Genomic DNA, 25194 nt, shown 5'->3' with positions numbered 1-25194 from the left:
CAGATTACCATGTGTCATACAGCATTTTATGAAAATATTCACCTTTTAGGCATAACTAGGGACTAAGCAGGGACCAATTTGGTCCCATTGACCAAATGTAGGCTGTGCCACCAGATAGCACTGTTTTCAAAATGAGAAGATGGAAGAGATGTTGTGGCATTCTTCCATGACAGCTTGTTGGGTATTTAAGCCAAAATCAAAAAACATTTAATTAAGAAAGGACTTCTTCGTGTTTACAATCGCTTTTAAGACCTATAAAATCTTCAAGCTGTGACAAGTGAATGAGAAAGAACAAAAAGCCCACTGCAGGTAGCGTTGATGCCTTTAATTATGTAGCTACTTCATCTCCCTGGTGAGATCTTACAACCTGCCAATCAGGACCATCGACATCCAACAGAACCTCTCAAATACTGCTACAAGGTCTTCTCGTTAAAAGCATAAAAAGCAAACAACAAAACCCAAACTGACCAAACAAACAAAAATCTTAAAGCAAAAGCCTTAAAGCAGCAAAGGCAGGGATGAAACAACCTGGTTTGTGTCAGCTTACATAATATCTTGCACGTCATTCATTTGGCTATGGGCCTGAGCATGTGTGTGCCCCTTGTCAAGGGAATTCCTGTTTCAACGGCTTCCATGGCAATATTCCACTGCACTCCCGCTGCAGTTCTCCGCTAGCATTTTACTGCGCTCAGGCATCAGAGCGGACTGGCTGCTCTGACAGCCCAGCTGATGCCGAGTGTATCCAGCAGGTTAGAGACAACCATCAACTTCATCTCTAAGACAGCTTTCAGCAGATCACAGAGCAGTTACACATCTGGCTATAGGCCCAGCTGTGCATATTTATCTGAGACAAATCTATCCCTGCAGAGTTATGTCAGTGCAGTTTCCATTCCTGGCAGAATGACCCTTGTAGCTAAATCCCCAAGGTGGCTCTGGGACCACAAGGTGAGGACCCTCCCATGAGGAGCTCCTGCAGGCGCCCTGCACTGCCACGTCTTTTCCTCCTGGGCTTCTGGTCAGTTCTGGTGCATACAAACACCTTTACAAACACCATGATCAACACACCACTTGCTACTTGCCAGAAATTTAAAATAAAAGTCCACCTATACAAGCATAGCTGACGACTGGGTCCTGCCCACAAGGGGAGAGTTTTTGTGTTTTAAGAAGGAAAATAGCCCAGTATGTTTTCCAAGCGAATCATCGGGACATTTGATTTTATCATTTGTAAATAAAAGTTAATAAGGAAGTGACCCAGGTAATGAGATACTGAAAGCCCTCGGGTCAATGTCTGCATTTACATGCAACACACACATATGTCACTGGGAAATGGGACTTTGGCTTTTGAACAAGTCTCTGAGGAAACAGTTTTATGCTTTGTTCAAAAATTGATTTTTTTCCAAGTCTGTTTTTTTTTTAAAAAAAAGGAGAATAAAAGAAAAAAAAATAAGAAAATGAACTAGACATCCAGAAAGCTCAGCAAAGCATTAGAATCAAGGAAGAATATTAATTTAAGTACAGAACCTCCTAATGATTCATCTCCGCCTCATATGTGTTAAGTGAGCTCTAATATCAGTCTGTGCAATTTCTTCCCAGCAGTCAGAGCCTCTTCTTGGAGAAAACAAGGAAGAGTTGCTAGGGCAAGAGCATAACCCTCACAGTCCAGAGCTACATCCCAGGTGTAGAACAAAGCTCGTGCCACTCTGCCCACTTGGGGAAAGGTGACGAGGCTGAAGCAAACTCTTCTCTTCATCATGCTGCTGGCACAGAGCTGGGAACTCTTGTTGCAGTCCAACTATATCTGTTCAAAAACTGGAATCTGGCCAGAAGTTTGGTGTGAGGGGCTCCGTGAGATGATAGTTAGGCTCCTTCCTCAAACCATCTTCCTTTGGGCTGGTCAAAAACATGGAGTTTACTCCTCTCTACAGTAAAGCCTGTGCATAGGCATTTCTGGGCGCCTGTAGGGGCAAAGCTTCTCTGAGGTGCCCACCGAAACTGTGAGGCAAAGGAGGGAAGGCTTGGCACTCTCATTTGAAGGCTGCAGTATTCCTGCTGAAGATTTCTAGTGGCTCCTAGAATGGAGCTCTCATCATTGTCACTTAACAGTATTTGTCACATTTCAGGGGAGATGAGGGGTTTTAAACCACTGTAAACCCAATCCTGTTAGGTGTTGATCATTCTCAATGTTCACTTGGAGTGATCTGGGGTGCTCAACAGCTGTTAACACTTGTCTTTCTTTGCCTACCTTGGTGTGAAGTGCCTGCTCTGAATGAAGGAGCAGGGTTGAGAGAGGGGTTGATTGGCAACTCATCTGAAACACAACTGTGAACATATCTGTGTTCAAAGCTGCTTTTAGCTTGTAAGTTTGCTGTTTCATATTCTACCTGTTGCACTCCTGACAAAAAAGGAAAAGCAGCTACAAACCACTCATTCCTAGCCAATAAGGAGCTAGTACAGTAGGGACATAATAAAGTCTTTTCAAAAGTTTCAGAAGCTTTTCAGAAGACAGGGCACAAGTGCAGTGTATTTGCAAGCCCTGCTACAGCCAGTGCTCCTTTACACACTCACAGCAGCACTCCACGCACTTCGTTTTCTGTTACCTTACTCCCCCTCCTCTTGTTTGACTGTCTTTCCCACTCTTGTTCTGCCTCTCCTTAGCAGAGACCAGTGCCCCAAGCTGCCTGAACAACGACCTCAAGAGAGGCGGGTGGCTGGAAAGTCTGATAATTCCCTTCCATATACCATACACACAATCACAGAATCACAGAGTGGTTGAGGTTGGAAGGGACCTCTAGAGATCCTCTAGTCCAACCCCCTGCTCCAGCAGGGTCACCTAGAGCACATGGCACAGGGTGGCATCCAGGCGGTTTTGAAGATCTCCAGAGAAGGAGACTCTACAACCTCTCTGGGCAGCCTGTTCCAGGGCCCTGTCACCCTCACAGGAAAGAAGTTCTTCCTCACATGGAGAACACATCAACATCCTTACACGTTGACGCACACTTTGACATCTTTAATCCTCTTGCTACATGTGGGATACTTGACACACTCCTCAGCACTCCACTGTTTAGCCTTTCAAGAAACTACTCTGCTAATCTTGTGACTTCTCAGTTTTTAGAAACCACGGTATTTCTTGAACACATCTCTTGAACACAGAGTAAAAAAAAAAAAAAAATCACCTGTGCAGAAAGGTGGGCTTGCAATGCCCATGGCAATCTGAGTGCGACACACTAGTGTTTATGACCTCCTGTAACCTAGGAAAGGCTTTCATGGAGCTGTGCTTGCAGAGAGAAGGTTAGGAGCACAACTCTGAACTGAACAGTGCAGCAAAGCCAGCGCAGGATCTAGAAACAGCAGCTCCTCTGCAACACAGCGTCATTCCCCAGCCTCTTTCCAGCTACCACGTGTAGCTACCATGTGGCACCCAGCGCTGACCTCTCACCACAGCCAGTGTGCTCTGCACAGCTGCCAGAGGCCAACGGAGCACGAACTGCACCGAGGGACCAGGTTTGTAAAAAAGCGCATCGTAGGTCCTCCTCCCACAGCCTCGCAGGAGGGAGGGGTTTGTACTCAGCACCCAGCACCCAGCGGTGTCTCCTCACCCACAGCCTCACTCTGAGCAGAGCAGAGATTAGAGGTGACCAGATAAGCAAAGCATTCTGTTCCAGAAGCCTGGAACAAAAATAAAACCACAGCTATGTTTGGAGATCATCTTTTCCAAGCTTCTTGGAGGCTGCCAACAGAGGATCCAATAAATGCTGAAAGATCTCATAGGATCTAATTACTGTAAGAACATAGCTTATGAAAGAAGTAGTCTGTATCTCTCATTTTAAACCAGGTAGCAATAATGATTTCACACTGCAGAAATTTTCAGAGAGCTTCATTATACCCTCATATTAAGAAAAAAAATGGTCATAGGGATGATTTCTGGGTCATACTAAGCAGCAGGGTGGAAGACAAAGCCATAAATCTTCCTGACGTATATATACACACACACACACATATATAAAAGGCCTCACCCTTCAGTTCCCTGAACCTGAAGAGGTAAGATTACAAAGGATGCATCTGGTAAGGTAAGTTTAAATTAGCAACATGGGAACAAGCATATGCCTTTCTGTTTGTAGCGTGCCAAGAACTTCACATTGAGAATTCTTACAAAGGCTCTTGGGCAGTTTCATAACGTAAGTAATAGCTTCCCATTCTGTAACCACAGATTAGGACATTCACAGTTTAAGCTCTTGGTGACAAAAACTTAATATCTTCTAGTTACATTCTTCTTCCAACAGTCAGTACGTTTTGTATTTTTTCAATGCTCCATTTTCCTTTAAAGCATTACCCGAGCACTTAGAAGTCTACAGAATATAGTCTTTGCATTAGGGTTCAGAACAGATCTTTGGTTTGTAACCCAAATCTAAATGCTTCAGCATTTGGAAAAATCTCAGTCTGAAACAAAAGCCTGTGACTGATTTTAGACAGTAGCCAGAGTCAGTGGTATGCTAAGGTAATGCTTTAGTTACATAGGAATAAGGAATTTGGGGTGTATGTTTCTGCTATGTCAGTCCTGGCACTGTATTCTGTCCCTCCTGCTGTTGCAAACTTACAGACTGATTTTCTTGAAGAACAAAAACTTTAAGCTTCTGTTCTCATAAAAGGCTGGTTTATGATTTCACAAGAAGCTGAAGAGAACTGTATTTACTTAGCAATAAGTAACTGAGGCATTTCCCATTCTGAAAGTGCTGTGAAACCTACCTGCTGCTGAGATGAGACCAGCGCTTCCCTTCTGCACTGCCTGCTCACGATGCCGAAGCAGGTATTTTCTGAATTTAAAGGCTGCACTGAATTAAGGAATTCAGGATCTGGCGTTCAGTCCCCCAAATGCTTTATGCTACTACTGATACTGCTGTGCTACCGGAGGCTAATTGTATCATCTGTGCTTCTGGTTTATCCAAATCTTAGGCTGGCAATGGGATTTATGTCCTGGTTTCTTCTTTCCGTCTCCGCATTCCCAGACTTCCACTTCAGCTCCCTCTTATGTGATCCTGAACTTTCCCAGACAGCTGGGGGGTTTCTCAGCTGCTTCCTCCTCCTTCTCCTCATGCTCCTCATTTTTGAGAGGCCGATATGCCTCAAGAAGTTTCCTCTTCCCTTGACATTTTACCTACATGATGAGATGAGGTGAGGCTTATGCTAATAAGAATTCTTTAAACATACAGCTGCTGTTTCTAAGGTTACGTGTTTTAAGAGAAGGATTAGCTATCAGAGATACCGAGTGGCCAGCTCGATCTGTGTTTTTTTGGCCATGTGTCCAAATGTATCTTGCTCTGTTGTGAATCATTGAGAACTAAGACCTGGAGCAGCGTAGCCAGCTTGCAGTAACATAAAAAGGAAAACTAAACATATTGACCCTGTTTTGTTACTCCTGAGCATTAGCACAGGTGAATTAATGTAATCTGATGTCTACAGTCACACTTTAATGTACACACATTTTTCACATTTTTCTATGAATTCCTTTCTGACAAGGGTCACCTAATGAGCAGGTAAGCACAGATCAAATACCTTAACTACTGGTGAGGATCGGCAGCTGGTCATTTCCCTCTCCCATTTGGAAGTCAGCACAGTGTTACATGACAGTGTTGAAAGTTGCATTCCCAGCCTCTTTTCCTACAATCCACCTGAGCATATCATCTAGACCCTTTTCCATCGTTCTCAGCATATTAAAAGAAACATTCATAACCTGAAAGGTGTATTCAAGTTTGGACAGCCTGAGAACAGAAGAACACAAAGGGGTCACCTAGGTATTTCTGCCAATTAGTAAGGGGAGGAAATCACTTTGTTACACAGTCCATTCATTCTCCCCGCCTCACCTACATTAATTTCATTTCATGGCAGATGCAAAACAGCTGCTCTACAGCTTCCCTTGTTGCTCTTGAGCAGTCCCTGCTGACAAGGAGGCACCTAAGAACTATGTACAGACTCCTCTAGCATCACGTCCGTGTTCATTTATCACAACAGTCTCTGTCAGGAAAGCTGAATTCTCTAGGCACCTCAGAATTTCTGCTTAAATAACAAAGAACTGAGGGTTATTTACACAGGTCACTGCTCTCACCTGGCAAAAATCTTCCCTTTATAGGGACTGAAATCCAAGTACTTCTTTACTGCTGTTTTTTTCTAGAAAGCCAAGAACTCCCTTCACACTCTCTGAGGCATTGCCTCAGTCAGGCTGCATTTGTCAGAAGCCCCAGATGTCAACTCAGGCTCCTGGAGAGATCAGACTCTGTCCTACCCAGCAAGGATAACAGAACTGCAACATCCCCTTTGGTGTCAGCATGAACACTTGCTCATCAGCCTTCTTTTACTTGCTGATTTAGTTTTAAAGTACTCTTTGAATACGGAGTGTTACAGGAAAATGAGTACCTGAAAACTCAATTTTGATTGCTAAGTCTCTCCCAGCTCTCGTGGCTCTGTATGCAAAAATGGCAAGGCAAATAAAGAAGAATATGCATCTCCGCAGGGAGTCTCCTGCTTCCTAAGCCTGAAGGACTTCACTGCTGAAGTTTTTATATGGTAGACTGAGATTTGATCCTTTGTATAACCCGTCTGGTCCCTCAGCTGCTTGTTGCTGTGTTCACATAGGTCTCCCATTAAATAAAGAACAAAAGAGAACATTTGTTTCCCAATGTTGAAAACCTCATAAAATAAAATTAAGAAAAGTAAGAGACCTGCTGTGCCTCATCCAATTCCATTGGCTTCTTCCATCATCTCTGATGTGGCTCCTTTCCTCCTCATCAACTGTGAATTGCCCTGAATAGGTAGCATTCTGCCTACCACATCAAGAATTGATTACATTCTTCCCTTAGGACTGGATTCTACTAGGTCCTAAGTGCTATAAACCCCACTGACATTTTAGTGCAAAAAAAAAGTCTACAGACTATTGGCAAGGCTGGGTCTGGAGTTTTCACAATCTAGTGTCATCAAAATCTTATACCCACTAGGCAACCTAGAATATTATTTATCTGGAGAGGAGAAAGAAGACAGAAAGAATGAGAGACGACAGAAGAAGCAGGAAACATACTGCTTCTCATCGCAACTAAACACAAAGTTGAGGTCTGGTTGTACTTCTGTCCGAAAAGAGCCAAGGTGTTTTGCAGAAATTCTGCATCTGGACTGAATTAGTTTGGCAGAACCAGACACAAATGATCACAGTCCTGCTAGCTAGGTTCCATCCACTCTATGGGAACCTCACACCAAGATGCTTTCCTGAGGCTTGGGGAACTTCAGGGATAGTGTTGGGACTAAAGCAGCCCAGCAGAATCTATTTGGCCTCCCTTTAGCAGAGAGCTGAGTGTTCACTTGAAGCAGTTCCCTTATTAGCTTCTATTAAGCCTCATCCGCTAGTGGATTTTATTGACCAGGATGACCAGTCTGATTTGAAGAAAAGAGTTGTTTCCCTTTGTTCCCCCAGAATATGGATTTTCTTGCAAGAACAGAGGAACAGGCAGTATCAACCAAAGGTAGCTTTACACTGGCAAGCAGCTTCCACACTAGTCTGTTTTTAGCATGCTGCCATAGTGTATCACTCAAGCAGTACCACGTATGTATTTATAGAAAAGCTTATGATTTAAGCACGTGCCTGCATGCTTCTCTGGATCCAAAGAAAAATGTGTTATATCAGGATGCCTTAACACTCACCTTCAAATTTTAATTTGTACCACTCATAAATCAAAAGGACATTTAACAGCCTTGTGTTTTCCTCCAGTGGAAATGCATTTCCTTAGCACACACTCACTGTACAGTCAGCCATTTCAAATTATTAATCCTTCAAGCAAGAGTGAGCCTGCAATATACATGCTGGTAAGAGAGGAGACAAATGTTTTTTTACCATAAAAATTCTCTGTTTTCTTTCCCACAGCCCAATTTCCCTCTCTTTAGGGCCTTATAACTATTACTCGATAGACCCTGATTACGCTTCTCAAACCTTGGCAAGCAAATCATAACTAATATGTTCTTCTGGGCACATGGTATTTTCCTTTCGATCACAGGTCTTAATGTTACCTTCTAACTTATATTTGATACCAAACTCTTTACTGTTTAAGTATCTAAAAATGTTTATTAAAAGCTAATTAAATTCAATGTTTGGAGAACGATCCAGTTACACAACCTTACATCGGATTTCAGGTAGCTAAAGAAACTTAAGTTCCTCGTAGAGAGAAACAAAAAGGAGGTGCTTTGAGGGAGATCTTAAAAAGGATCTCTCTACCTTCAAAAAAAAGTTTCCCTCTCTTATTTCTGTTATTTAAGCAGCCAGCTTCCTTGTCTACTACAAGAGGGCAGGTGGAATCATCATGTGTGACAAGTTGCTCTACGTGACCTGTGATTGCTTTCAAGTTCACTTCCCAGAAACACACATGCAACTGAACTTTGTCCACAATTGGAAAACAAGGCCAAGAAAGATGACAGGAAAAAAAAGCTGCAACTTCCTTGTTCTAAAGATCAGGGAAAGCAAATTCTTTTTCAGAGACAAAAGGAGGTTCGTGCTTGTGCACACTTAACATGGCTTTTTACTCCAAAGGAAACTCCCAAGTTGCACTGAAGTGACGGAAAGAAGGCAGGGTTCTCTCTCCTCAGTGCAATACACAACGATGCCTAAAACCGGCAACATGAGTCCGTGTTTGTTTGTTTGTTTTACAGGAAGCTCTAGAGTAGCACTGAAAGCTTTTTACTTCTAAGAAGCGGATAGAGTTGCCTTACAAAGCTAAATTGTTTTTCCTCAGCGATTTTTTATTTGGCCTGTGTTTATCTTTGTTGTGTTTTGTGTTAACTGTCTGGACAGGTTTGATCAATTCATGCTGATTAGCTGGAAACTCAAACTCAAGCTCGAGTCTGGAACCAAGTTTGCGCTTCCACATGCAGCTATTTTTGCAGGTGCTTTGACAGCGCTGCAGCATCATTCACTTTCCTAACACTTCTGCCTCATCATTTCTTCCATTCTTGCAACGGCTTATGTAAAGGTTACTCCTGCTGAAGTAGGTCTCAATTTCAAAGCAGAAGCTGATCTTTTCTCAGGTTTTCTGAGGTATTGTTCAGGAGTTCAGGATTGATCTCTGCCAACACTTATCTCCTTTAGGGTTTCTTGGGCCCAAATCCAGCAGAGACCACCTGAGTCAGATGCTCATCTTTAAATTACAGTGATCACATTCCTAGACCCTAGCCAATGTTATACTGCAGTGCATAGTCACAAAGCTAGGATCAGCACGTTACCTATAGCCTGGTGTTACTCAAAAAAAATTGACTTAGTGCTAGAAGTACTTTAATGTCAAGTGAAGAAATCAGCAGAAGAATCTAGAAATTACTCCTAGCCACATGCACGTTTCTTGACCTTTTCCTCACTTTTGCTTAAAGTAAAATGGTAACTATAAAGGAGTACACAGTGACAAGTAGAAGACAGAGCCCTTAAGGGAACTACTTAAAAATGTCCTAACTTTTGGTTTTGAATTTAAAAGTATGTGTGCTTTCTCCTCTCCATTTTGAATTACAGACAAGACAACTTAAGTATTTTTCTACACCAGTGCTCAAACAAATCAAAACTTAAGGAGTATCTGAGCTAATCTTTTCTTTTTTTAAGGCGCATTCACAGGTATGAGTATACAGAACAACAAGCTCAGCTAGTTTCATATATGAAGCAGAGAAATACCGAAACTGCTTAAAGAAATATAACATTGTTTTCCTTGTAGCTATTACCGCTTGTTTTCAGGCACATCCTCTTGCATCTCAACCAATGTCTGCTGCGTGACGAGCTTTCCAGGACAGACTATGGAAAAGAGGCAAGAACCACTCTTGGAGACCCAATCCCTGCCCTCACCAAAGGCAGGCAGGAAGGAGGGAGATTCTTAAACTCAAATTCAAGTGTCACACAGCACTCCTTCCAGCTTTTGATGCCAAGTTCAATCTTGTGGCCATGACAGTTGCTCCCGATCTGTGTGTGTGGGTGATGCGATACGCAAACAGCGGTGGGTGTGGGTGAGCAGGGTGGTTCGGGGGCACCTGGCCATCACTTTGGTATGTGGCCACCATCTTCATGCGGTGCTGTGGAGATGGTAACAGGCAGAGCCAGGCTTCACACAGCTTTGTCCTAGAATATCAACTGGCTGTTGTCAGAAGAGATGCAGCTAGAACATAACAGCTCTTCTCGCTACAAGTTTGCTGCCCAACAAAGACTGCTCTCTACCAGTCCATGTTTCAGCAGAGGCATTTCAAGGGGCTCACCTTATCACCTGATCCTGCACAAAGTGGTCAAGGCCTTTACCTCCTCCTCCCACAAGGATGGAACTGAAAGCATAGGACACCGCAAAACTGCAAAAACTCTGGTTTGCAAAGAAAAAGTTTGAATAATGAAGCCCTGCTTCAGAATACCCACAATTTTAACAGGAAAAGTGGAGACATGGTGTCCAGCATAGCCCAGAAGAATGAAAAAGAGTTTCATATTGAGTAAGAATATGCTGTTAAAATGGTATTAGCAGGATCCATATACAGATGTAGAAGAAACATTTATTTTTATGACAGCAAAGGATTCTAGGAAGCAAAGTGCAATTAGATGAACTAAATGCCATAGCAGAGTAGAACAGGCTAGGAAAAGGTTATAGTACAGATTAAAAGGATTCAGCAGAAATGGAAAGCTTCAAAGTAAAGTTTTGAACAGCTTTTGTTATACTCGTTTCTTGCTCCTTTTCTCATTAAAGTGTTGTGCTGAAGCATTCTCCCTTTGGCTGCCCATTGCAGCTTAAAGAGAAAGAATCCCGTCTCCTTTTTACAAGAAAGCTGACATTAGAACAACTGGTGGCACACTGCTCAATGTCAAGCCGCTCCAGGTCAACGCTCAGCCCTCTTCTCTCCCTTTCAATCAATCTTTCAGCAAAAGATCTGAAGAAAAGGCATGGTTTTATTTTAACATTTCCCTCTACTTCAATATCTGTCCATAAAATGCTATCAAATGTTTCTACTTCAGTGTATAATACAAATGACTGCTTTCAGAAAGAAACTAATGCTTATTTAATTTCTTCTCATTGATCCAGAGAGTGATAGCCAGCAACTAAAAGTACAGAAAAAATTAAAACCTGGTACAATCTAGACAACATCGGTAACCATGTAAAGTCCATTTCACATTCCTAGAAGAATTTCATATTCAATGCCTGCTTTTACAGCAGCATGTCAAAAATATCTGTAGATGAATATTTTAGACCCACCATCTGTCCCAGAAAGCAAGTAGATTTCAAGCTTGCAGATAACAGAGCTCAAATGGGTTTGCATTTACCCCAGTCTGGTGGGATTGTAGAATTAGGTAGAATTAGTTTCTGGCTGAAAGCAGCTGTGCCTTGTAGAGAAAAAGCCAAAAAAGAGGAGAAAAAAAGAGGCCAGAGCAATTTTCAGGTACGCAGGGATTTGGGATAACCCAGGTGCAATCCAGCTGTCAAGCAAGGATTTTTGCCTCTGTTTACAATGCAAACAATGAGATTCATAATATAATAAGTTTAATAAACGTGAGGACACTGTAAGCTGTAGTAGCTGTGGCAGAGAAAAAAAAAATGGTCCAAATCTTCTTGTTTTATGCATTCTAGTATTTGAGGATTAGGGACAAAAGAAGTCTCATAACAAGAGCTTAAGTGAATTCAGGCTCAAGGTAACACCATAAAATGAGAAAACAGTCTGTAACTAATGCTTTCAAAGACAAAGAAGAAAACTGTCAACTCTAAGCTCATTTCTCTGATCTTAATACTCCTCATATATTGAACAGATTTTGCAGGAAAAACAAATCAAAAGCGTTGAGACAAAGGGAGAGTGGCACAAATGACACATCGTATCAAAGACAGGTTATCTTGGATCCTTACCTACTAAAATGATTCTAAGATATTCCTTACAGCTAGTTGACTTCATCTATTTTGATTATAGCCAGGCACTTTCTAAGTGGCAGTGATGGGGATTAGTAAAAGTATTATCTACTCTTTACCCAGATCCTTGAATGAGAGCGGTGTCTGGATAAAGATATGTGGCTTCTGGCAAGAGACTGATCCTGTCTGTTTTTTCCCCACAGAGTGCAAGAAGTGAGGTTATACCCAGAAGACAGGCGGGCAATGCTGAGCTGAACACCAGATCATCCTACTATAAGTAGCTGACCTTGGTGGCCAAAATAAGTTTATAGGGGAGCACATGGAATAGAAAAGCTGTTAAGTCATGCACTTGCAGACCAATAATGAGAGTTCTTCCTACAATTAGGACCTGAAATCAGAGTTAGCATCTTATAAGTCAGCTGGGCATGATTTTTCAGCAATATAGAACAGTGGCTTTCTAGGTAACATTAGGCAGGCTTTTAGTGAAGACAGTGACATAGTAGTAGGTTTGAACAAGTAACTGTAAGATCTCACTTGAAATTCTGTGCAGTTTGTCATCAAAAAGTTGAACAAGATCCAGAGTACAGCTACCAGAAAAAGTAAGGATATAGTTTTACAGGGAAAGGTTGTTCCTGTTCCTTTCTCATCCTTAACCTAGGAGAAAAACAAAATTAAAAAGTCCAACTTGTAAAAATATATTTATTAACACAAGGTAAATATCACAGAGAATAATTAAGTACTGATGCTACAAGATGAAACAATTCTGCAACGCTCAAAAGGAAGAAACATCCTTCTGATATCTGGCCCATGAACCGCAGAAATGTGGAGCAGACATTTGGTGGTCCTTCCTTGCCAAGACATCTGTTACTTGGTCACCAGTTATTGCAGGCGACCAACTATGACTTGATTGAGCCTGTTCCAGTCCTGCGACTGTCCTCCTGCAACATCCATCCTGGCAGCTTACTAGGGTTTCCATTGGCAAGCAAAGAGGCCTTCCATGGCTTAGGAAAGCTGTTATATCCCTCCTGGGGAGGGAGGCAGAGCTAAGCCCTGTTGGAGTTCTCCATAATTAGGTGTCTAAGTGACTCCAAAGCACATTACTGCCCGCCTCATAAGTATTCAGGTGGTGCTGCATCAGGCATCCCTGATAGCACAATTCAACATCACTATGATTTTCTTTGGCCATTTTCTCTTGAAAATTTGAGGTACTTCAGTCACCTTTTGAAGCGTTTTCTCTGCATCTCAGTTATTTTAGCTTCCAGACTGAATGCATAGAAGAAGCCTCAGAATTTGTCACTTGAGCAGAGATACAAGATCCATGGGCACCCCACTCATCACCATGGGATGCAAGCGACAACAGTACTCCGAATAATATTCAAGCATGCCCAGCCACTACACTTGGAAGCGGAGAGGAGGGAGTTTGGCACTAATAGATCAGAAAAACTTCTGCAAGAGCACAGCTCCCTCCCACAACCGTACAGCTTCCTCGCTGCTACTGCAGCGGAGGCAGGAAACGCAAGCGGCAAGTCTGCTGCACAGCACCTCTGCACACAGCTTCCCACTAAGAGGCTTTCCCTTTCTTTGCATTTATCTTAACCAATCTAAAACAGAGGTAAAGTGTGCAGAAAGCACATCAGGAGGTAATTTAATTCCAATCGCTACCCCAGGTCAACATATATACTAGCTGGGACTTTCTTATGGCAGGTTAGATCTCCAGTGAAAAACTTCATGTCTCTCATAGCATTGCTCTGTATTTAAAAGTATTTCATGTTTGATTTAATCTCCATTAATCTAAGCCTGTTATTCCTTGTATTCAGTTTCCATGGCATAAGGCAGATTATCTCCTTTTTCTACAATAGTTTTGACTTATTTGTAAGACCACATTTCAGTGTTCTCCTTTTAAGATAAATGACGCCCTTGGGAGATTTTTCTGTTTCTCAGCTATATTCTCTTGACACTTGCTTATCTGCTTCTCTAATTGGTGCACATCTGCATTGGTGACTCAGACTACCTCTCCCAAACGGCCAACCAGTTCCATCACAAGTCTTGTGTACTCCTCTGGTTATACATCTATACATGCTAGCCTTTTTCACAACCATATGGCAGTGAACAATACTGATCTTTTGTTCAGCTTAAATCTTCCTTTCCTTCCTACTTCCTCTTCCCCTCCATTTTGCATTTGTACTGCTAATCATTGCCATCTTCAAGCTAAGCATTTCTATCTAGAACTGTACCCCTTTTCTTCCATAGGCTTTTTCAGACTATCAACAACCTTCTGAACTCTAAGCCTCTCCCTATACATGATCTCTCCTGACTTCATGTTATCTAAAAGTTTAATAAATTTGATAAGTCAGGCCCCATCAAGAAGGCAGGTTTGAATTTTCATTAAAGAAGAGAGTAAAAGAGCTTTCTTTCAAAACATTTAGGCTTTTATAAGATCTTCATACAACACATTTGCAGAGATACTTGGCTAGACCTTATCAAATTCAGATGAATATAGGAACAGGCAGTTGCAGTAATGACAGCTTTAGTGAGAAAACCACAGACTAGATTGTATCTGTTCAATGAGATGTTTCTGCTTCTGCCCATTTCCATCCCCCACATATTTTAACCTCAAATAAAAGGGAGCTTTTTGATGCAAAAGATACAGTAAAACACAAAGTGCTAAGCTCAGAACCAATAATGCAGAGGCCATTCTTGCCTCTGTAAGTTACAGAGTTCCTTACGTCCTATAATGAATCCAAGCTAAGTCTGCAGGGGAGCACGCAGTGACAGGAACAGGTTTCCTCAAGGCTTCGGAAGCTCTGACTATGCGCAGGTGCTCCAGGCAGTAGAACCACTACCAGCTGATGCCTCCTTTCATGCACCCGAAGTAGCAAAGGTAATTTCAGCCATGAAGAATTTGCAGAGCACTGGCAAACAGAAAGTTAGTAAGTGTGCAGGAAGACAGAGCTATACCCCAATAACTCAGTTACAGCAGGAGACCTCTCTGTGAATGACGAAAGGTTTAGTACCAAGAGCTAGAGTCCTATAAACAGAAATAGAAAGCCCAGACAGTAGTTTATGGAAGAGCTGTTCAAGTGAGCAGTACCAAATTCCTTTTTGTCCCATTTTAAGGGTGACACTATAAAGATGGAGTAGCATCACTTTTGCTAAATCATTTGTTTCAACAAAGCCCTTGCTGTCCCTGTGTCCCACCTACCCCCATCCCCTCCTGCCTGGACCAGGCTCCCATTTCAGTCTGGTCTGGGACCATCAGTCCCTGCTCTTGCCCCATCACAGGTTCTTTGGAGAAAAAGAACATCCTTTCCCCCCACCCCACCCCTCTTATTTATGAGGTACTACTCCATAATGTGGAAAGAGGAGGATGTAGTTTACTCCAGAGTCCATTGCTATTTTCCCCCAAAGAGGGGAGATTAGTGAGATGTCTCCTCCTTCCTCCTTTACCCTTTAAAGAAGAAATCAAGATATCATTTGAAACAATATTAGCGCCATGAAAGCACCTACAAATCATTCAAAGGCGCTACAGGTCTCAGTGCTTAAATTTCAAAGCCAATGAAGAGGAAAAAAACTAACGTAGTTCCCACAAGCCTTGAAACATTGCATTTTATTTCATCCAAAAACAGTAAGCATTTAATAGGACAAATTTATAAGTAGGAAATAACTATGATGCCAAAGAAAGAGATGACTACATGCACTGAATAATCATGCAACTTTCCACAACAGTGAATTGGCTAAGTAACTTAAAGATCCTCTCTTTTTTTGCTCCAATTTAATCCATTTCATACACACCCACCTTCTCTCCATATGTATTCAGAAATGAATCACTTTTATCAGCAGCTGTTTTTAGTCTTATTTTTTCCTGCTTTTGCTTCACTAGAAAGAACACTTCCATTTGTGCCCTCTGATGTTGTATCTCTTATGTCAGTCCAGTAATCTTCCTGTTCAGTGCACAGCAACTCCCTCCCACCATGTGCAAAGACATATATGTCTTTCTTCACTTCAGTATCTCCTGTGTATTCCGCTCTGACATGATTTTTCCATCCTTACAACATGCCTCAGTGACTACACTTCAGTTTAAATGGGCAAGCCATACATATGAGCTAGGAAGTTTGCCCATTCAGCTCTTAGGCAGCATATACAGGAGAGGAAAGATTCACTTCCCCATCTAGAAATGGCTTTTGCAGCCAATTTGCTGTAGAAGCATGGAGAATTGGTAAAGACTTGTTCAAGCATTTCAGCTTAAGATGAAAAATAAGTTGTTTAAGCATGAAGAATGTCTGTTCTTTGTCTGAACTAGTCTTTCTGGGAAAAAAAAGAAAAAAAAAAAAAAAAAAGAAAAAAAAATCGGCTTCTGATTCTGCTAGTTCTGGTAATTCATCTTTTGCTCCTTCCAGTTTCCAAACCCTCTTCCTTGTTTCCTGCAGAACGGCCTCTCCACCAATGCATAGGTCGGTCAAGGTCCAAGACCTTGAGCAAGCTCATTGCTGCTCTCACGCTGTTTCTTCCCATTCCAAATATAACTCTTTAGCTACAGCTTTTTATTGCTGCTGAATAGAAGTTGTTTTTCTTTGTTCTGCATCCTTCTTGATGGCAAGTACAATCTGTCAGTACAAGTCATATGCAGCCCTGTGCTATCTGAGAAGGCAAAATGGAAAGTATGTTTTCTATCATGTGTCTTCCTCAAAGAGGGAAAATCGGGTGGTGCAGTCCAAAGATATCTATACAGAGACAAGAAAGCTGAGGAGCCTTCGAAGACTTTCTCTGAAGTTTTCTACCCTACAAGCTCTGGTTTCATTTTTAAGAGACCCACTCTGTCTCCTGTCATTTTCAGATGATTCCAGCAACTAAGTAACATCCTGTTCTTTAAGGCATATGGAGCAGGCACTTGAATAAGCTCCTAGAAAGAATACTGTAGCACAAAGAATGAAGTGTCAAGTGCTAGTAGTCTGATGCATTTGCCTTAACCAAGTGTATTCCTTCAGAATGCAGCTATTTCTGTTTTCCAGCATGACTATTTTGGGAGTATTGGGAATAATGAGGCAAATATCAGTACAGTATCTAAGCACGGTCCCTAAGCACAATATCTACTCATTCCTTCTATTAGCTATAGATCTTAACCATACTTTAGGTATTAAATTTAATCAATCTCTAGATAAAGCATGCAGCTGCATCCACAATTACCTTCACTTAATGAAGCACCTCATATTACTAAACTGATAAATCTACCTGCTCCAATTTTTTGGAATAAATTTGAGCATGGGAGTTAAACAAAGCAAGATGACCTGCTTGAAAAGTTATGCCAAAGAGAAACTCCTGACTTCTTTTAAGTCTATGGCATCCATAAGGGCTTCTTGTGAGCTTGTAGTCTATGCAAAATCAGCAATTCACGTGAGCTATTAACAACCTCATTAGACTCAGCCAAGCAGCTAATTTCCTCTCCAGGTTGATCAAGAAGGTATACTGACAGGGAAATTGTTTGCTCTGCTGTTCTGTGATGTTGAAAGAAGGATGTGAATGCCTGCAGGAACTAGTGTACTTCTTTGAAATGACCCCATCAATAGCTGCAAGAGGAAAAGAGTCATTTGATACCATAAGAGAGTTAGGAGTACATATATTTCTTTTCCCTCTGTAAAAGTCTAGGCAGAGTCTATGGAGAAGACCTTAATCTGCAGCACTGAGATTTTCACATCTCAAGTACTGAACCAATAACAGTTGTCTTTATATCAGCAGAGAAAAAGTAAGTCTTTTCCATAAAGTTTAAAGTTTCCATAGAGTTTTAACTTATTCACCAAATGCAGAGCTATGGGAAAGAGAAGGAAGACAGAGAGTTAAATTGCACTAAAACTGAAGACCAACAAGCCTGTCCACGCTTGCATCACTTTGAGGACAGATGAAGAAAGATATGCTCTAAGCTTAGTAAAACCATCTAAAAACACATTTCATAAGACCTAGGATATATTAAGCCTTTTCATAATTCACTTATTTAGCAAAATATCAAATCCTTTAAGTCATCCTATAAAAGGATCTGCAAAGCGGTAGCATGCGTCATTGTTATGTATTTGTCATAAGAACATCACAACACATCTAGGTGGATATAAATAATTTCTTACTTAGAATGCAAAAGCAGCTTATATAGATATGCCATTTTGCCCATGGTTATACCAGTCAAAAGAAGCCAATTTCTCTGATGAGATAAGTAAGCAAGAACAAATCACATCAGAGGCACTATCTCCACTTACAATTAGAGAATTTGGCCCAGATATTTCTAAAGAACAATATGGCATAAGTAACTAAGGAGTGTTCATAGGTTTTCTCCCAGCTCCAGAATCCCCTAAGTATTGACTTCAATCATATAGGCCTCTACTGGCTTCAGATTCAGTTCAGGATTTGAACCAAGATCAACACCGCTATTAGATGGTGTCATGTGTATAATACTGCTTTTTCAGCCTTGTCTGAACCAAGAGCTTTCTTTCCTTCCCATCTGCCTTTCCATGCAGCCCTCTACTCTTGAGAAGAGCATATACATTACATCTCCTCCAGCTCCCTGCTCAGTTAAGATTATAGCCAGTCAAATCATAGGTGAAAGCCCTTTCCCCTTCATCTACATCTCTTTCCTCTCCTTTGATTATTTAGTGTATCTTAACTAACTCTGCTAAAACAATTTAGAACACAGGTCAGATGAACAACGCCATGCTTGGTCAATATATATGGTACTGCATGAATCACTGAAGACTAGCTTGCATGAACTAAATTCACTTCTCCTATTTAGCACTCATGCAACAGTAACACCAAAGGAATCCAAACAAGAGCCAAGTCTTACTAAGTGCCATGCAAACAGGCTCTTGCAATTAAACATACAGCAAACCTTTCTCACTGGGAGGGTGGTCAAACACTGGATTGCTGCCCAGATAGGTTGTGGAATCTCTGTATTAGTTGCTAGTTGCAGTAACAGTTGCTTTCTTTCTGTTTCAATGATGCTTTCCCTATTCCTGCAGGGCTCTCTTCTCTTATCTTATTCTTTCTCCACTTCCCTGATGAGCTCTGTCCTCCCACCCAAAGATGGGAAGCTAGGTAAGCCTCACTTACCGCTTCTTCCAAACTAAAAGCACTTGGGCAAAGGTTAGAGCACTTTTTTTTAGGCTTCTAAGAAATCAATTCTACTTCCCCACAAATCAATTCTGCTTCTCCTTCAGAGTGAGATTTGGGAAGAACATGAAGTGGAGGAAACAAGATGCTAAAACACATCTAGATCCAGTATTTAACCATGGATATCTCCATCCTTTTAAACACACCTGCTGGCCTACTGATAGGCCTGCATTAGACAGGCGCTCTTTGTGAAAGGGAAGGGATTTGGGGACCCTGCCTCCAAGCTCTCCCACCTGCTACTCAAACACCAGCATGTCAGAACTCACACTACTGCTTTGGTCCTTGTGACAGGCACAAGCTCCCTTGTTTCTTCAATCTATTTTAGTCAGAGCCACATCCTGCCACTAGTTGGCTCAGTCTAAAAAGCAAAACATCACAAAACGTGCTTTATTTTTCTTAGCAACTAGAGAGAACAGTTTTGTAGAACAGCTTAAATGGAAATAACACCAACAGCCACTAACCCTTTTGTTCTAACCTCTTCTGGAAATAACACTATTTTGGACTTCCACAAAGGAGTCTGGCTAAAATTACTCATTTCCTCCCTTGCCCCAGAAGGCTAAGTTCTCACTTCTTCTACCTCTCCCTGCCCCCGAAGTGGAACATTTAACTAAAGATGACTGAAAAAGGGGAGGGTGTGTGTGTATACATATGTATATATAAAGACAGTGAGACAAACATCATATACTTAACTGTTGATTAATGATGCCATCTAGTCACTTCTCTCCCAGCATGGAAATCAATCCAGACCTTTCCAAGTTTGTGAAAACCTGCCAGGTGAGGCCATGCAGGCATCGTCACGCACACAGGTAGTGACTGACTACAGACCAAAGCCACACTGAGCCATCTGCCTCTGCTGCAGCCCCCAGCACATTTGGGCCTCTAGTGTGTTTCTGAAATGAAATATCTGTTGATCTGCCTGTGCTCTGGGCAGGGTACTATGTTTTGTTAAGATACTAGTTTCAAAGGTGGGAAATGAAGGACAGTGTTAAGTAATTTATTCAAAAAAAATAATACTATTTTCTACTTCCAACATAGTAGAAGTGACTCTTCACTTAAATAAAAAAAGTTTATTTATTTTTACTTAGTGAAAGTGAGCTATATACCTCAAGAAAAATGCTCTAAGTTACACACTCCAATCCCCCTCCCAGAAAGAAATAGTCTCCCAAAGTGAACAGTGTAACACTAGGTTTCATCCTAATGTGATTCGAAGATTTATTTCTTAGCACTGATGTAGCAAGTTTCGTGAGACCAGTCCAAGAGGACATTTGTCTTCTAACATCATGTCAGGTATTTACCACAAAGAACAGTGAATTAAATTTTGATACTTGAGATTTCACCCTAAAGGAAACTCTCAGAAGCTTTGGTGCTAACCTAAGTTTTATCTCAGTCTAATGAAAAACGTTTCCTCTTAAGCCTGGAATCTGCAAAGAAATGATTCTTTCACCCAGCACATTTTAACTGAGAATACGATTTTGTTGGGCCTCTGTGCTTCACCCTTCATTTCTTGCTTGTATTTTTCACTTCATTTGTCTTTTAGTGCCTGAAAGATACACTATGTTTACAGCAGACTTACTTCATCACAGCCGAGGCCTTTTGGTCAGTGAGCATAGACCCCAAGTCTTGCGTCTGAACACTGTCCAGTGAAGTGACAATGGTGTAAGCACAATTATGCTCAATGTGATTCTAATTATAGGTATCACCTAAAATTAATTGACTACAAACTAGAACGCAAAACAGAGGAGCTTAAGTTACATAGTGCAATAGTTTCCATAATTTGGAATTTGAGTAGTCAAAAATCCACCATTTCACACATATCAAAATACTGTAACAACTCTTGCCAAACCAAATCACCACGTAAGAGCAGCACATAGTGTCTGTCATCATCATGATGATGAAGAGAATGAAAGGGCAGCAGCAAACCCTGCTTCACCTATTACTAGGAGGAAATATTCAAAGCAATACCCACATGCCTTTATTTCTGAGACTCACATAAGACTCCTTTGAGTAAAGACACTGAGTGAAATCTGAATTCCAGAGTTAATAGGTCATGTTAACTTTCAAGCCATCAGTAAAGTACTAATCCCAGTTCTACTTATGCAAAAATGTATATTATAGAGTAATAATATGAAGATATAAAAACAGACAAATTAAATGATAGTTGATGCTGAAATAGCATCACATCAAGAAGCCTATCGTCCATAATCAGATTTCAGCTATGCTTGTGAACTACACACACCAAGGGAACTTATACACGTCTTTAAAGAATCACATGAGCTTTTTTTATTGCCACATGATTTATAGATATATAACAATGTCTAGAAGTTTCTGGCTTTAGAGGAGAATGGCAGTTTTTGTCAGCATGTCCATGAGGATCACCACAGAACTTTCTCTGGTTCTGACGCCAGCTCCACCTTGCTCCCCTCCTATCCTGGCCAGTTTCCTCAAACAAGTCTCTACCTGCCCCACAGCACAGGCTTCAGCACACTACACCAAGTCCCGCATTTATTTATTACAGCAAAAATGAAGCAATTAAACACTGCAGAAGTCAGTGAAGTATGACAAGCAACCTTAAGACAGGCAAGCTGTCAGCACAACTCAGGTTCTACATTTAATACATCCTGCTCAGAGATGCAAATGTTTCGTTTCACATCCCAGTTGTGCGCCTAACCCCTGTTCTTGCCTTTTTTTTTTTTTTTTTTTTTCTCCTAAGCCTTTCGGCTGCGCTGTCAACTTAGTTGCTCAAGGCCGCTGACTGCTGCCTTGCACGGGCTGCCTCCCCAACCGAGCGGCGCAACGGGCCGGCGGATCCCGCCCGCGCCCGCACCGCCGCGGCAGCTCCCGCTCCCGGCACCTGCTCCGGCCCGAGGCCGGGCGGGCAGGACCGGCGCTGGCGGCGGCGCACGGAGATGGCAGAGGGGCCGAGCCCCGGGCCCCCGCGCCGGGCTGAGCAAGCGCCCCGCGCCCCCGGCCCGCGCCTACCGCTGCTGTCCTTGAAGTGCGGGGGTGACACGTCTCGCAGCGACTGCGTCCAGCCGCCCTTCTCCGCTGCCTCCTCCTCCTCCTCCTGCATGGGGCCGGCGCCGGGCGGGAGGGCGCCCTGCCGCTGCCGCCGCCGCTCCGCCGCCTCGGCCGCCGCCTTGGGGCCGCGGCGCCGGGGCGCCCTGGCCCGCGGGCCCGGCGCCTCCGGGCGCCCCTCGCCCTCCTCGTCGTCCTCGTCGTCCTGGGACGAGGCGGCGGAGCGCGAGTCGGCCGAGGTGCTGTAGAAGGGGTTGCCGCTGCTGTCCTGGCCCGACTCGCCGAAGACGTCGTCGGAGATCTGCAGGCTCTCGTAGCGCGAGCGGGCCGCCTCCAGCAGCGAGAGCGCCTTCCGCCGCGCCGGCCCGCCGCCGCCCTCCGCCATCATCTCGGCCGCCGCCAGCAGCCGCCCGCGCTCCCCGCGGCCCGGTTCGGCCGGCTCCTGCGGCCGCAGGCAGCAGCCGAGCAGCAGCAGCGGCTCGGACACGGCGGCGGGCAGGCAGCGAGCGGGGGAAGCCCCGCCGCCGGGTCCGGGGCCGAGCCCTGCCTCCCGCTCCCGCCCGCACCACCCGCCCCTGTGTGCGTGCAGGGACATGGGGGGAAGGAGCCAGCTCAACATCTCCGAGTGCCACATGCAGCCAATGACGGCGGCGGCCCGCGCCCGGGAGGTGGGGTTATATGGGCGCCGCCGCCCGCCCACCGCCCGCCCCGCGCCGCGCCGCCCACTGACAACGGCCCGTCCGTGCGCGGGGCCCGCCCCGCCGGCGCTGTCCGCCCGCCGCGGTGCTGGAGCCGCGCGCCGCGGGCGGGGCCTCGCGGCCGTTGCCGCCGTTGCGGCCGTTGCCGCGGTGGGGCGCGGCCGCCGCCATGTCACGGTGCGCAGGGCGGGGGGCGGCGGAGGCGCTGGAAGGCGCCCGGCCCCGCAGCGCTGAGGGGCGTCGAGCGACGCCCGCGGGCGGCGCGGGGCTGCGGGAGGCGGCCGGGCCTCCGCGGGCCCTGGCGTGGGCGTCCGCCTGGGGTCGGTGTCGCTGGTGACCGAGGCGGGGGATCAGCCCTGTTCCGAGGGCTGAGCGCGCACCCGCAACTCACTTAGCAGCGACATGGCGATACGTAGGTGTCCAGGCTGGGTTGGTTAAGCTGAATTCAAAAATACCCCCAAATAACGTAAGATTTTAATAAAGGCCTTTATCTCCTTATTTGCAGACATCACCAATCTCTTGGCATCACTGCAGTGTCTTAACTCTCCTATCAAGGTTTATTGTTATCGCTGTTGGCACCCCAGCATGCTAGGCACTGTCCACAAGCTCGGTCAGACAGTCCCACCTTCCCTTCTCCTGCAACAGCAGCAGTAGCTATGGAGCATACTGATAGCAGTGCTTTAAAAGAATCAGATCACACGGAGTGATTGTATGCAATTATGGGAGGTAGGTTACATATAGCGTGCATTTTAATGCAAACCTTCAACGTTGTTAATCCGAAGCTCTGTGAGTGCTACAGATTTTACAAATATAATGCTGAATGGTTCTGCCTCTTCAAAAATAATGGCTAATGATGAATGTTGAGGACTTTAGGGCAAGCTGGAATAAGTTAAAATCTAGAATGTATTTAAGTCTCCAATCTTCTCTACAGATATATTTTTAAATTTCCATGCCCTCAATAAAACATTGAAGTACTATATAATGCATGCGGCCAAACCCAAAAGAATCCCTTTCCTATGCATCCTTAAGCACATAAAAATACAATGTAGTTTGAGTTTGAAAAATCTCATGGATATCTCATTGATTATACAAAAATTGCTAAGTGTATACACAAATGGATTTTTTTTTTTTGCTGTGCACTCTGCCAACTCACCCCATAACTTGGGAATTACACTGCGTTACTTTCATCTCACTAGTTACCAGAACCAGAAATCATACGTGATTCACATCTGTGCTACCCTGTTGTCTCCAGAATACATCTTCAAATGATACCTTTACCTGTGACAAATCATTATTGGAAGATAAATTGCATAGCTGCCACTGAAGGCATAACTGATCTTGCAGATTTTTTTTTTCTTTTTTACTGGTGAGAATAAACTTGATCCTCATGAGTCCAGTCTGCAAGGATGGCATATAGGAAACCATAGATTAGTTGCTGCAAATACTTCCCATTTCATATGCAGTGCACATAAAATATCATGGTGCTCTCTCTCTCGTGACCTTCTCACAGAAAGGTTTTTAAGACTGGAAAAAAGTGCTTCAAAGATGTTGGCAGGTTCTCTGTACTAGACATTGGAATAAACATTTGATTTGTGGATGGACAAAACTCCCACACTGGTAGTGTATAATTCACTCCAACATCTGGGATCTATCAGGGTGCCCTTGAGACATAAGGAGGTTGAACTGTCTCTAAATCTTGTGTATTTCAGTAAAACACAACAGCAGGCAAGACCCTTCTCAAATTCAGGATTCATCGGAGTGGACACACAATAAAATATCGAAGAGAATCAGAGGGAAGAGCTTTGGTGAAGAGACTGAAGAGACCCTCACAGGCTTCCCTGGCTGCCAGGCTGTCGGGAAGACTTCCTTCCTACTCTTGTGTGCTTCTGTTTAAAAGCTGGCACCCCTCACAGCTGCCTGAGCAGCTCTGCCAGGACCTCCGCTCCTGCTGGCTTGCCAGGTGACCAGAGCTCTGGCGGGGACAGCTACCCCAATGGACAATGGCAGTTGCCAATTCAACATGACATTTTCTTTAAGGATAGTGTGTCCTGCCATACACACACATATCTTTTGTTAGCTTTTTATAGCTAAGTTTTCCCTCTTTCAGACAAGTAGCTCTTCTGTCTGGAAGGATTAGAACAGCGAGAAAGTGCTATAGAGGCCCTGCGCCTAAGGCTTTTGTTTGCCTTATCTGACCTAGCACATAGCTCTTCATCTATTCCTCTCAGATTAGCTGTACAAACTGCTAATTGGGTCACTGCAAACCAAAACAAGGGTTTGGGACTGTGAAAACCCCGTATGTGAAATGCTAGTAATCATTTCATTAGAACTGATTTTGGAGAGGCAAAGATAAGACACACAGTTCTAAAACTGCTCACTGTTTGGGTTGCTGCGTTTTTTTTTATTATTATTATTCAAAAAGAAAGAGTCATCAGCAGTTGGTTACAGTTGAAAGA

General features: G+C 43.4%; 1 protein-coding gene across 1 annotated transcript in view; it reads right to left on the bottom strand.

The window, feature by feature from the left end:
* Positions 1–22674, bottom strand: part of PGBD5 (piggyBac transposable element derived 5) — a 61929-nt gene extending 39255 nt beyond the window's left edge. The window contains exon 1 of the mRNA XM_088534845.1: positions 22005–22674. Within this exon, the coding sequence (XP_088390971.1) occupies positions 22005–22674 (670 nt within the window). The remainder of the gene's footprint in view (positions 1–22004) is intronic.
* Between the last annotated feature and the right edge of the window lie 2520 nt (positions 22675–25194).

Source organism: Tinamus guttatus, unplaced genomic scaffold, assembly GCF_059628265.1.
Source record: "Tinamus guttatus ecotype Peru unplaced genomic scaffold, ASM5962826v1 Tinamus_guttatus_pri_ptg000601l, whole genome shotgun sequence".
Lineage (NCBI taxonomy): Eukaryota > Metazoa > Chordata > Aves > Tinamiformes > Tinamidae > Tinamus > Tinamus guttatus.
This window is presented reverse-complemented; position numbering and strand designations above follow the sequence as displayed.